This window comes from Myiozetetes cayanensis, unplaced genomic scaffold (genome assembly GCF_022539395.1).
Source record: "Myiozetetes cayanensis isolate MyiCay16 unplaced genomic scaffold, myiCay2020 scf16, whole genome shotgun sequence".
Classification (NCBI taxonomy): Eukaryota; Metazoa; Chordata; class Aves; order Passeriformes; family Tyrannidae; genus Myiozetetes; species Myiozetetes cayanensis.
In genome coordinates this window covers 16,683,264-16,696,521 of record NW_026087270.1, presented here as the reverse complement: position 1 = coordinate 16,696,521, position 13,258 = coordinate 16,683,264, and the positions used below count along the sequence as shown (strand labels likewise).

The following is a 13,258-nucleotide window of genomic DNA, read 5'->3' as shown; positions in this document are numbered from 1 at the left end:
AGCGCGCGCCGCGCCCCGCCCCCCCCGCCGCGGAGACGCCTCCCATTGGCTGCCGGAGCTGTCGCTCAGAGCAAGCCCCGCCCTCCTCACCGGCGGGGCGGGCCCGCCACCGGCTGATGCAATGGCGGGAACGCGGCGGTCACGTGACGCGGCCGGGCTGAGGGCGCGCCGGGCGCCGCCATTTTAGGGGTGCCCACCCTGTGGGCGCAGCAGGGTCACCCGCAAAAATCGGGTTTGGTTTCCCCCGTGTGCAACGAGCCAGTATTGACAAACTCGAGAGAGAGAGAGAAAGAGACTGATTACTGATTTCAGAGCTGCCCGAGCCTGGGTGCTCGGTGGTATTCCACAAAGTCCAGCGCGCCCCTAACCCTAACCCTTTCTGTGCCGTTATTTACACGCAAATTCTGAGTAACTTTGCAAGCTGTAAAGTAGCATTTTCAGTCCCCTCTATTACGATTGATTAGTAATTCCCACACAAATCACACAACCACAGGTAAATTCTGCACAAGCTCAGGGGAAGGGTCTTCACCTGGGGACCCTGGGCAGGTACTTTTTGACCTGTAGGTGTGATTTTTAGTATTATAATGAAGATAGTTCAGCTTTAGGACACATGGACCTTGAGTATTTTGCCGAGTTAGCAATGTCATCCCTGAAGCATATTGGTTACAAAATGTCCTTGAGTAAGGGATGCTGGCTGCTGCCTGTTCCACTGATTAGCCCTCCTTTCTTGCTGATTAGGCTTGAAAGTATACAAAAATCTAACATCAAAGAACATCCTGACTTGAGATAATCCTGACACATTCCCCGTTTTGCAACAATGACGGTGAGGTGCTGCACCAAGAGCCTTGGCCACCCGGCACAGCCCCACACCCTGCCTTGAAGCCTTGGCTGCTCACATGAAGAGAGAATCTCTTCCCCAGGGAATCCTTTCTTTCCCTGGGCTGTGATTCCCGAGCCATGTGCTGCTCTCCTTGGCCACTATCCGTCAGCCCTTTCCAAAGGTCACTTGGTGCTTTCCTCCCGTGCTTAGCATGGAATGCCCGCAGCCATTCCCACCATCCCTGGTCCTGCAGCCCTCTCCACTTGTTTCTGCTGTCTCCTTCCCGAGGAGCCTGGAAGGAAAAGAGGAAACTCCAGTCATATTGGTTCCTAATGGGAGCTCTGCTCTGGATGCTGCTGGCAGATAGCAGCAGGAGCAGGCAAGTCTGTGCAGTGCGATTGCTTGCACAGGTGATTACACCCTCAAGAACGTCTGCTACAGCAGGTCCGACTCCAACACCACCCAAATCCACACCCAGCACGCTTACTTCTCATGGGGGCCATAGTCTGGCCTCTACGATGGAAGGAAATGTCACTGCTTTCTCCCCTCCATGCTCTGTGTCCCCTGAAAGCTCATCTTCCAAACTGGGGGCCCCTTCACTTCCTTCCGTGTATTTCTTTGGTGATCACCAGATGTGGAACCCCTCAACACCCAGGGAATAGACACTTCTGTCTCCTCTGCCAGGCTGAGCAACAGGTGTGTCCCACTGGGCACATCCAGATGGGATGGACCCATCCCCACGACTTTCGTCTTCTTGTTCCCTCTCCCTCCTCACATTCAGGTTGCCCCAGTTCTTCTTTTTCCACTGAGGCTCTTTACATGGCAGTTCTTTGCTTCTTTTAGCACTTCCACATCCTAGAAATCTATGCTCCTAGGCTGGTTTGGGCTGCAGGAGCCTTTACTTTATAGGCACCTCTTGGGCTGATAGGCATCCAGCATTCTCCTCCAGCAAGGAGGAAGGTGATGGCCAGGAGGTTGGAGTCCCAGCAGCCGGTGCTTGGGTCAGCAGGAAGCTGAGGGTCCTTCCCTGCTGGCTCCTGGGTTGGGTGCTCAGGGGGAAAGTGTTCTGTGCTTCCTAGGCTGGGCTTTGGATTAGCACACCAGGGTTCAACCAACCCAAATTCACTCTCCAAACTGGGAGATTGCTGGCCACAGTCAGATTTGAACCTGTTTTCCTCTTCCTGGTGGTGCTCTTCAAAACCTGTGGAAGAGGTGGACCCTTCTGCTGTTACAGAGACTCTGGGATCTGGGGCTTTAGAGGAGTGAAGTGGTGGGAATCTGGGTAATGCAGGAGACACGCAGCCCCACGTGCCAAAACGCCTGAGACCTCTTGATCCTCCGGGGACCCTGGCGCTGTTTGGGGCAGGCGAGGGGCCAGGGCTGGTGCTGGCACTGTCCCCGTCCCCGTGGGCGCCCAGAGCCACACCCTGGGCTGTGCCTGGCTCCTCTTCACGCGGAGCAGGCGGCAATCCTGCCATGTGTCACCGCCCGGCGCGGAGGCTGCGGGGATGGCTGCGCTGGCTCGGAGCGTCCTGGTGACGGGCTCCAACCGGGGCATCGGGCTGGAGCTCGTGCGGCAGCTCGCCGCCAGCCCCCGGCCCCCCCAGCACATCTTTGCCACCTGCCGCGACCCCGAGGGCCCGAGAGCGAAGGTCAGTGTGGGCACAGGGCACGGGGATGGTCCTGAGCCAGGTGGGCAGAGGGAATCCACGGTCCCCACAGCCCTGAGAGGTCCCCGCTGGCTCTGGACTTGGCTGGGTCGCCCAGCAGTGGGGGCAGGAGTGCTCTGGGGGGTCTCATAACCTCCCCAAGTCCCCTGGATAAGGCAGTGCATGATGTAGCTGGGTGGGATGAGGCTGGAGAGGCAGACATGTCTTCAACACTCACTCCTGGCTGTGACAATGGCCAGCCAATCCCTTCTCCATGCTGGGATCACTCAGGGTAGGGGGCAGTGCCTAAGCCCAGCAGCACCGTTCTCCTGCTGGCTGTGGGGATGCTGCCCTACCCCATCCACTGGGAATGGCCCCACACACTTCCCCCAAAAAACACAAAGCCACCTGGCTTGGTGACCTGGGAGCAGGGCTGGGACACCTGGCCGTGCTGCCAGTGACTTCTAACCTCCTGCCTGCTCCATCACTTTTCCAGGCCCTGAAAGAGTTAGCTGCCCAGCACCCCAGCATCAAACTGGTCCAGCTAGGTATGGAGCAATCTTTCTCCTTTCATCCAGCATTGCTTCCAGTCCTCTGCTGGCTTCGGGGATGGGACCAGGGGCAGCTTGGCCAGGAAGCTCTAGCCCTGCCAGGCGGGGAGGGATCCGTGGGGAGGGATCCATTCACTCCAAGCGAAGCTGTCCTCTGGTTGGGGCAGTCGAACTGGCTTTGGAGGAGGCACAGGTGGGTCTGGACACCTCAGCTGAGCAAGTTTCATGGGAAAGGCATCTCTTCCCAAAGATGCTAAATACAGTGGCCAAGTTTTGGGCTGGGACACATGGGTCACAAAGCAGAGGAAGGCAGGGCACAGCAAGCAAATCTACTGGATGGTTCCTAAGTAGCCAGTAATAAGAAAACCAAATAAAGGCCATGCACATACTATATCAGTCTCTACCTACCTATCTACCTATTTATTTGTTTGAAAACACCTGAAAAGTTCGAGTTTTCAAAGTGCAGGTTTTTTAGCATTTCTTAGCAAATGAGACATTCCTGAAGTCAGGCTTTATTACAAAGAGGCAGCAAGTCTCTCTCTTGCTATTAAGTAGATTATTAAATACCTTCTCTGCAATAAAAAAGTAAATGATCTGTGAGCCCCAACTGGCAGTACCTGATGGGAAGAACATGCTTATTAACTCACCAAAGCATGGCCAACATAAAATGGACATCTCAGAGGACTGACCACTACATAAACAACCTTTACTAAAAGACATACACCCAAACCCCAGATTATCAATGAAGTCCCAAAATAAGCTAAAAAAACTGAAGAATCAAGTGCTTCAGTCTGTCTTGCTCCATCTTAAGGAAAGGTTGTCTCCAAACCAGTAACAGGAATGGGTTTTTCAGAAAGGAGTTAAAAAGTAACTCCAAAGCGTGGAAGATCTGTCACTTCCTTTTGTTCTCTTTCTTTCTCATCCTTCTCTCATTTCTTCTGAGACAAAAGTTTGTTCCTTAAACAAATTTGGTGTCTTAGAACTAGAAACATGCTTGTCCCCTCTGAGCAATGACTCAGCTAATCCAAACAGAGCAGTTAATCATTCACCGAGTGACCAAAAGATCCCTCACACGTGGTGGAGAGCCTTGAACTTCATCCGATCATTTTAGGGGAAGTCACTCCAAAGCTCTCTGTGATGTGCCCTGCAGCTGGCCATGCCCTCTCAAGTCCCAAGGCTCCATCCCCTCACATTCCCCTCAGATGTTTTCAGGGCACCTCTACAAAGGTCTGTGCTGCACAAGGCAAGGTGGGCACTAGTCCCATGCCACTCACACACTTGCTTACCACCATAAAGACACCAGGCTGGTTAAAAATGCCAGGAAAAAGGAGGGTTCTGCTGCTTGTCAGTGCATGAAATACTCCAAGAAGGGAGTCTTCAGCCTTGGAAACCTCTGCTAAGTCACTCTTGCCTAAGCATGAGAGCAGGAACACAGCTCAGGGGCCAAAATGTTGCAAAAAAAGAGGAATCCAGCCCTGCGGTCACCCCCTCCCAGCAGGCTCATCAGATTGGCATCTGCAAAAAAAATGGGCACAGAAATGTGCAAGGGGAGCAAGGGCACACTCCAACATGCCCATATGCTTGAATATTCATGGTTCTTAAGGGCTCAGTTGAGGCATTAAAAGGCAATATATAAAGTTTAATGTTGGCTTGACCCTCCCATTTCAGATCCTGAAGGTGTTCAGATGACCCTTTTAAACAAACAACGGCCACTTCAGTGGGTGAGCACCTGGGGGGACACAAATCCCAACAAGCAACCTCGAAAGCTGAACAAAAAGTTAAAAAAAATACCATTTTTATTGCCACAGCCAAAAAATCCTGCAATAAAAGCATGGCAGAATCTCAAAACCATCCCAATATTTGAGCAAAGAGGAAGGCACTGGGGATGCTTATCCCTGTTAGCCCAATTTCAGTTGTTTCTGGTTGCTTAAGAGGGATTGTCCCCACAATTTGGCCAGCAGGGATGGGGAAGTTCAGACTCAGGGCCTGCAACCAGACACTGCAGGTTACATCCCAAATCCTTTATTACTTGTACTCACCTTAGCTCATCCATGAGCTCCAAATCCTTGTGAGTAACAACAGGAAGCAAATAAAAATCTAAACAGAAGGCAAAGGATAGGAAAAAGGATGGATTTTTGCATACAAAGGGCTGCAAAACTATGGGAAGTTGTTCTGTGGAAGATCAATTTAAGCACAAATTGTTTAAAAAGGCAAAGGCAACTCAAAATGATTGGTCAGAGTGGTATAAACCAGAAAGGATTTTCATCTAATCCAATAATCCCCTCTATGTTAACAGGCCCTATAGGTGCTGTGAAGTGCAGAAGGGCTTGAAGGGCATGGTTTGGTTGTTTCCCCAAAGATGGTGTCTGTCCTTAAGATGTGCCCATCTGTGTTGGCTTCCAGTGGAAATAAATTTGGGAGTCTCGGTGTGCAAAGACCAAGCACCTCTTCTGCAATCATAAATTCCTTGGGTACAGAAAGCGAATATAGAAAGCAAATACAGCAAGTTTTTCCTACCAGTAGCCCCCATACAGCCAAAATGGGTTGCACTGAGGTTTAATTTGTCTGAGGTTGCAAAACCAAGAGGCGAGGACAAGCTGCTAATCGTTTCAATGTGCTTGATAACCTGACCTGCTAAACCTGCTGTGTCCTTTCTGGGTAATGCTGGTGTAGGGAGAGCCATTCCAGCCACAGCACAGTCTCCAGTGGGTGCTGTGTGACCTGCAGGAGCTCTCCTCCGCTTTGCTTTTTGCCCTGGCAGACACAGTGAACCTGCCCAGCATCCGAGGGGCCGTGGGGGCTGTGGGGTCTCACCTGAAGGACCAGGGCTTGAACCTGCTCATCAACAACGCAGGGGTCGCCTCACACGCCACGCTGCGCTCCCTGGACTCCCAGGAGATGCTCGCCGTGTTTGCCACCAACGTGGTTGGGCCACTGCAGGTTACCAAGGTACACGTGGACCTTTTGGGTTTCTCCTGCTTGGGGGGGATGGCTCCCTGATGGGAATAAGGCCACCTCCATGGGTCTCCCCTGCCCACCCAGAGGAGCTCAGCAGAGCAGCCCAGCCCCAACATCTGCCTTGCTTTGTTCCTCCCCAGCTGGAGCTCCTGCCCGCCCCAGGCTGGCTGTGCCACCTCACTCCTTCCCTGGGGAGAGGAAAGGCTGGAGCTGGGCCACTCCTTGGGGCATCCTCCCCATCCCCTGCCCTTCTGCTGGGGGTGTCTGTCCAGCTGCTCATCCGTGGTGTGTGACAGAGCCCTCCAGGGCGGTCCTCAAGCTGGGGGCTTGTCAGGCCTTAACAGTGTGTTTGCCTCAGGAATTTCTGCCTCTCCTGGAGCGGGCGGCGAAGGGCGCAGGGAAGGAGGGGCTGAGCTGCAGCAGGGTCGCCGTCATCAACATCTCCACCAAACTGGCATCCATCGGGCTGTGCCTCGGGGTGCCAGAGGCCCCCATGTACCCGTACCGTGCCAGCAAGGTGAGGTGCCAGGGGAGGTGCTGGGGATGCTCTGCCGTGCACGGTGCCCGAGGAGGGGGGAAGCCCATGGGGGCACCCCCTGCCCCGCTCACCCAGCCCCTGCCTGGTTCTCCCAGGCAGCAGCACAGACACCGGCACAGCAGCAGCCGGGACTGAGCCTTTCAGGCAGGTTGTGCTGATGCTTTGCCCAGGGGCCAAGTCCCATTTCCCACCTCCACAGCCAATTCTGGCTGGCAAATGTGCGCCCTCCTGCCCACCCATGCCCCAGGTGGTGCTGGCAGGGCTGTGCCTCTTCCAGGCTGCCCAGAACATGGTGACAAGGTGCTTGGCTGCGGAGCTCCAGGACAAGGGGATCTTGTGTGTGGCCATCCATCCTGGCTGGGTGAAGACTGACATGGGGACCGAGAAGGTATGGGCTGTGCAGGGAAGGGACAGCAGAACACCCACTGTATCCCCATATCTTGGGAAGGGCAGGGGCGCTTGGGGGATGTTGTGTGGGCTGCCAGGACCATCTCCTGGGTCAGAGCAAGCAGCACATCCAGCCCTGTGTCCCCCCCAGCCTGGAGAACAGAGAGGTGGCAGTAAAGAAAAACATGCCCATGAGCACCGTGGGTGCTGCTCCCAGGCTGCACACCCTCTGCTCTGCCCAAGAGCTGTTCTCTGTGCTGATCACAGCCCGTGGCAGTGGCGCTGTGCCTTGTCCCCTTCTGCAGGCACCGCTGAGGGTGGAGCAGAGCGTGCGGGGCATCCTGACCGTGCTGGGCAGCCTCTCGCAGGACGCCTCCGGAGCCTTCCTCGACTGGGAAGGAAACTGCCTGCCCTGGTGATGGACAGATGGATGGTGCCTCTTGCCCATGCCACAGCCTCCCGCTTGCCAGCTCACCCCTCTGAGTGGTCACCCTGCTTGTCGTCAGCCCACCCTGGGCTGTGAGGGAGAGGGGAAGGGATTGGGAAGCAGCTTCTCTCCCCTTCCCCACCCCCTGTATGACCCTGCAGTCTCTCTGTACCCCCAACCTCTGTAAACTCTGGGAGCTGATGTCTCTCTGCTCTGTCTTCACACACTCAGCCTCAAACTCTCCCCCTGAGCCCAGCACATGCTGCCTTTGCACTTCCCAAGTGCTGTGTGTCCGTCTGTCCCACCTGTGACCAGGCAACCCCCAGCTGAGGGGAGAGGACAGCTGGTCCTGTGACCCCCAGCCCCTTGGGCAGCCCACACTGAGCACAGCCCTGGGGTGCCCTGCAGCTGGAGAGGGGGAAAGCCAGCCCTGCAGGTGTTCGGAAGACCTTTCTACTCCATGAGAGGGCCTCTGTCCTGGCTCCTCCAGTGCCTCCTGCAGGAGAGGTCTTCACAGGGTGGTTACAGTGCTATGGGACCTGCATGTTGTCACATATGGGGGCGCAACGACAGCCATGGGTCTGGTGGCAGCTGTGGGATGAGGAGTGGGACATCTGGGAAGGGGCCACCCCATGAGCTGGCAACGCACAGCAGAGCTGGGAGCTCTTGACAGGGGTTTATTGAGGATGTGGGGCAGGTGGGAGCAGCAGCAAAGGTTGCCACAGCTGCCAGGATCCTGAACTGGCATTTCACCAGGGCACGACCTTCCCTTCCCAGTCCACGAAGGTGCCGGTGTCCTTCTCGGAGAGGGAGGAGAGCACCTTCAGCATCCCTTTCACGCTGTCATCCACTGTCACGGGGGGCTGTGGGGCAAAGGGGGAGAGGCAGCCCATGCCCCAGGCCAGGCTGAGGGCCCTGGAGCAGCTGGAGCCAGGGCAAGGAGCCACTCCAGGGCGAGGGGAAAGCTGACAACCCCAGGCAGAGGGGCTGAGCAGGGAACCGAGGGGATGGGGGTACCCAGCACCCGGGACCAGGACAGGGAGAGCTGCCCTGGCAGGGATCAGGCAGGATGGGAAGTTGTGCACAGGGAATCACGACAGCAACTTCTGCCCCTGGAAAATCAGCACAGGGGCTCTGATGGACCCGCCTTGGTGGAATTCCTACCGTGTGTCCAGCAGAGCTGCCCATGTCAGTTTGCACCCAGCCAGGGTGGAGAGCGACGCAGAAGATGCCGTGCTCCCGGTATGCCAGGGACTGGCACTTGCTCAGCATGTTCAGAGCAGCCTGTGGGGAGACAGGGCAGGGATGGTGGTGGGAGGAGAAGGGGGGGTGCAAGGGGACCTGCAGCTGTGGCAGGGCAGGGGAAGCAAATCTGTCCCCAGCACGGTGTGACAGTACCTTGCTGCAGCGGTACGAGGTAACTTGCATCAGTTCCCAACCAAAGGGATAAGTGATGGAGCCGCCAATGCTGGACATGTTGATGATGGCTGCCTTGCTGCAGCTCAGCCCTGAGCCCGGGCTCCCCTGGGCAGCCTTCTTCAGCAAGGGCAGGAATGCCTGTGAGGAGGAAGAGGAGGTGGGGAGACATGGATGTGGCACAGGGGAGAGGACCAGCTCCTTCCACAGTGGGCAGCTTTGGCACCAGCAGCAGAACATTGTCCCTCCTCTCCCCACTGCCCCAGCCCGCCAGGCTCCAGCTCCTGAGCTCCAGCCCATGGCTCCACGAGCTTCTTATCAACTGAGAGCCCATGAGGCTCCAGATTGGAAGCAGGACCCTCTTCCACCAGCCCTTCCCGCTCCCCCAGGACAGCCCAGCTTGGGTGAGGGTCTCACCTGGCCCATCAGCAGAGGCCCAACCGTGTTGGTGGTGTAAGTCTCGGTCATGTCCTCCAGTGTCTCATTTTCAAGCATGGTGATCTTGGCGATTCCAGCATTGTTGATGAGAAGGTTCAGCCCAGAGCCCCCCAGGTGCTCCCCAACTCTGGCTGCGGCCTCCTTGATGCTGGCGGGGTTGGCAACTTCTGCAGAGCCGACATAGGGGAGCTCAGTGCCCCTGTGGTAGTTTGGGGTGTCCTGTGTTCCCCCAGGGATGTGCCTTCAGGGCTGCTCGTGGGCAGGAGCGTTGGCAGTGCCCGATGGCCCCACAAGCAGCAGCCCACTGGCACGGCTCCCTCCCAGCACAGGGGATGCCAGGGTGTGCCCAGTGCTTGGGCACTCGCCAGAGGAACTGGGGCAAAGGTTCCCACCTCGGGGCACCTACCGAGTGGAATGATGACCAGGTTGGAGTGCTTGGAGGCCAAATTCTGTAACTCCTGCAAGAGAGGGCACTGTGTGGGCACCGAGAGGCAGGAGGGGCTGTGCAGAGGCTCAGCTTTTCTCAGGCAAAGCCCGTGTCATTCTGGCTCCATCCCTGCACTGCTTTGTGCCCAGCACCCTGCTCCAGCTGCCCTGCTCCCATCACATGGGGCTCTGTGCCTCCTGCACGTGCCATGTGTCACTGTTCCCTTCAAACATCCCATGCACAGCTGCTCCCACGGTGTTCCAGCCCAGCTGCCCTGTGCTGTGGCTGCCAAGCTTTAGCTTCAGCCCCTTCCAAACCCTGTCCCCGCTCCAATCTCCACCACGGCACCGAGTGCTCCCATCCCCCAGCACAGCCACTGCCTCCCAGCTCAGCCTCACCTGTGCTCGCTGTCCCTTGGGGTCCCGACAGCCTGCAAAGACCCACTGGGGTGGGCTTGGCATCTTCAGGAAGTGCTGGACGAGCCCCAGGCCAATGCCCCGGTTGGCCCCAGTCACCAGAAGGGAGCGGACACGGAGCCCTGCCATGCTGCTCTGTCCTTGGCTGCACTGCTCTCACCCGGACTCTGCGGGTGCCTTTTGCTCCTTGATTATCTCACATGTTCCCATGAGGACTTGCACCAGCCCGTGGCTCTCGGAAATTCTCTGCCTGAACCTCAATCTCTTGGCTGTGGTCCATACCCATGATCCACTTTTGCCGGTGGCTGAGGATTGACGCAAAGGGAGCCAAGTGTCCTGCCCAGGCAAGGAATGCCCTGGGCTAGATATCTAGAGTTTTGCTTTGTGTACCTTCCCTGCTCCTCCAAACCTGAGCTGCTCAGTTTTCAGGGCCAGCACTCCTCCTGTCCCTGCACTCAGATGCCCTCTCCCACCACCACTCTGTCTTGGGATCCCCAGGCTCTGTCCCTCCCCTCGCCCAAGGTCAGGCAGGCTAGGCTGGATTTCCTGACCCTGCACAGCGCAATTTGTTGGCCTTAATTTGTTCAATGCCAAAGCCAGCGCTGACTTGCCAGTCAGGACAGGCAAGTGTCCCTTCACCATAACAACAGGCTGAGAAACCTAGAAACCCTCTGGGATCACTGGGAAACCCTCCAGGTTCCCCATAGCTCCCCTGTGGGGAGGGACAGAGCATCTGATGGATGATGGTTGGGTTGGACTCAGGGGTCTTTTCCAACCTAAATGATTCTCTACGTTCCCATGGCCTCCCCAGTCGGTTCCTGCTGCAGCATCACCCAAACTGCACAGACAGTTTGCAACAGAGGAATGGATATATTTAAGAGAGTTCAGAGATGTTGTGTTGGTAGTTTAAGATTATCAATAACCACAGGTCCAGGAGCTGGTTGGGCAAGACTGGGGGCTGTAAGTCTGGGGAGTCTTTCCTGCTCCAGCTGAAGATGCTGCTACGAGGACCTTTACAACTGCACAAGGACCAGCCGTCGCGTTCAGAAGATCTGATCCTCCACCCGCGTGCTGCCTCACGCAACCATCCCAATAAACCGGCTTTTGCCTGCCAGAGCAAACCCTGCTCTCTACTCTTCTGTGAGCGTGGTGGGTTGACCCTGGCTGGATGCCAGGCATCCACCAAAGCCACGCTATCACTGCCCTCCGCAACTGGACAGGGGGAGAGGAAAAATATAACAAAGGTTAATGAGATAAGGTGCGGGAGAGATCACTCACTGAGCACCACCACGGGCAAAACAGACTCAGCTGGGGATATTAACTGGATTTATTACTAACAAAATCAGAGCAGGATAATGAGAAGTAAAATAAATCTTAAAAACACCTTCCCCCCACCCCTCCCTCCTTCCCAGCTCTACCTCCTCCTCTCCAGCAGTGCAGGGAGATGGGGAATGGGGGTTACAGTCTGGTCATCACATGTTCCTGATGCTGCACGGGGAGAAGAGTCCTCCCCTTGCTCCAGCATGGGGTCCCTGCCATGGGAGACAGTCCTCCATGAACTACCCCAGCATGAGTCCATCCCACAGGTGACAGTTCTCCACGAACTGCTGTGATGTGGGTCACTCTTCCCCAGGGTGCAGCCCTTCAGGCACAGGCTGCTCCAACGTGGCTCACAAGTCCAGGAAACCTGCTCCAGCGTGGGCTCCTCTCTCCACGGCTCTGCAGGTCCCTGCCAGGATCCTGCTCCAGCAAGGGTTTCCCACAGGTTCACAAACCCCTTCTGAGCATCCACCTGCTCAGGTGTGGGCTCCTCCACGGGCTGCGGGAGGGTCTCTGCACCCCCACTGACCCCCATGGGCTGCAGGGACACAGCTGCCCCTCCATGGGCTGCACCAGGGGCTGCAGAGGAATCCTGGCTGCAGCGCCTGGAGCACCTCCTCCCCTCCTTCTGCACTGACCTTGGTGTCTGCACTGTTGTTCCTCTTGAATATTCTCACTCTGCTCTTCTCTGGCTGCAATTACACCTCTGCAGTAACATTGTGCTTTTTCTTCCTAAATATGTTGTCCCAGAGGCGTTGCTGTCATTCCTGATTGGCCCAGCCAGCACCTTCTCACAGAAGCCACCCCTGTAGCCCCCCCACTCTCCCCCCCACTGCCAGAACCTGTCCATGCAAAGCTGACACAGTGTGGCACTAATCCATCCTATTGTGCCATTTCACCGCACTCACACCAACCCACTGATGCAGGCACAGCCTCTGGCAAGGGGATGAAAAGGCACCAACCACATCGAGCCACAGCTGAACCAGGCTAGAGGAAGAATCTGCCACTCCTTCAGCCCGAACATTTCCCAGTTTTCTTGGCAGATTTTATCAGGTAAGGGGCTTTAATGCCTTAAGAGGAGGCAAAGGATGTGCGAACCTGTTGTGGAAGGATGCTTCTTCCCATGGGCAACCACCTGGGGAGACTCTGTGACTGCTTGGAGCTACTGGAGCCAAAATTAAAGAAACGGTGTGAAAACCAGGCAGGGTTTCAGGGATGGTTTGGCATCACACGTGAGCCACTGAATGGGAAATGGTACCAGAAAGCTGGCAAGAAAGTGGGTAATCCTGGAATGGTTTGCGTTGGAAGAGATCTTAAAGCTTACCTTGTTCCACCCCCTGCCATGGGCATGGACACTTTCCACTATCCCAGGTTGCTCCAAGCCCCGTCCAACCTGGCCTTGGACACTTCCAGGGATGGGGCAACCACAACCTGTGACAGGGCCTCTCCACCCTCACAGGGAAGGATTTCCTCCAAACATCCCATCTAACCCTGCCCTCTGGCAGTTTCACGACATTCCCCCTCGTCCCGTCACTCCATGCCCTTGTCCAAAGACCCTCTCCCAGCTCTTTGCATCAGGAAGTGCTTTGCAGGTGTGTTTGCCTCAGGAATTTCTGCCTCTCCTGGAGCGGGCGGCGAAGGGCGCAGGGAAGGAGGGGCTGAGCTGCAGCAGGGCCGCCGTCATCAACATCTCCACCAAACTGGCATCCATCGGGCTGTGCCTCGGGGTGCCAGAGGCCCCCATGTACCCGTACCGTGCCAGCAAGGTGAGGTGCCAGGGGAGGTGCTGGGGATACTCTGCCGTGCACGGTGCCCGAGGAGGGGGGAAGCCCATGGGGGCACCCCCTGCCCCGCTCACCCAGCCCCTGCCTGGTTCTCCCAGGCAGCAGCGCAGAGACCGGCACAGCAGCA

At 56.5% G+C, this 13,258-nt stretch overlaps 2 protein-coding genes across 2 annotated transcripts; one reads left to right on the top strand and one right to left on the bottom strand.

Moving 5' to 3' along the window:
* Nucleotides 1–1,783: 1,783 nt before the first annotated feature.
* LOC126638038 (uncharacterized) lies at nucleotides 1,784–7,387 on the top strand. The gene is given in 8 exon segments (XM_050311649.1): nucleotides 1,784–1,821; nucleotides 2,146–2,258; nucleotides 2,261–2,472; nucleotides 2,966–3,017; nucleotides 5,782–5,969; nucleotides 6,337–6,495; nucleotides 6,794–6,904; nucleotides 7,209–7,387. Coding segments are annotated over 8 exon segments (987 nt in total). The 3' UTR covers nucleotides 7,323–7,387.
* Nucleotides 7,388–7,987: 600 nt separating this feature from the next.
* On the bottom strand, nucleotides 7,988–10,201 carry LOC126637788 (C-factor-like). The gene is made up of 6 exons (XM_050311258.1): nucleotides 10,010–10,201; nucleotides 9,591–9,642; nucleotides 9,164–9,351; nucleotides 8,729–8,887; nucleotides 8,495–8,614; nucleotides 7,988–8,193 (listed from the first exon to the last, which is right to left on the bottom strand). Exons 1-6 carry the CDS (start codon nucleotides 10,154–10,156, stop codon nucleotides 8,080–8,082), a joined length of 780 nt encoding a protein of 259 aa, XP_050167215.1. The 5' UTR covers nucleotides 10,157–10,201; the 3' UTR covers nucleotides 7,988–8,079.
* Nucleotides 10,202–13,258: the final 3,057 nt, after the last annotated feature.

Coding starts and splice junctions, on each gene's coding strand:
- LOC126637788 (XM_050311258.1), bottom strand. CDS start 10,156: ATGGCAGGGCTCCGTGTCCGCTCCCTTCTGGTGACTGGGGCCAACCGG. Junction 9,352..9,590: donor CCTGGTCATCATTCCACTCG/GTAGGTGCCCCG, acceptor TCGGCTCTGCAG/AAGTTGCCAACCCCGCCAGC. Junction 8,194..8,494: donor GCAGCTCTGCTGGACACACG/GTAGGAATTCCA, acceptor TTTGCCCCACAG/CCCCCCGTGACAGTGGATGA.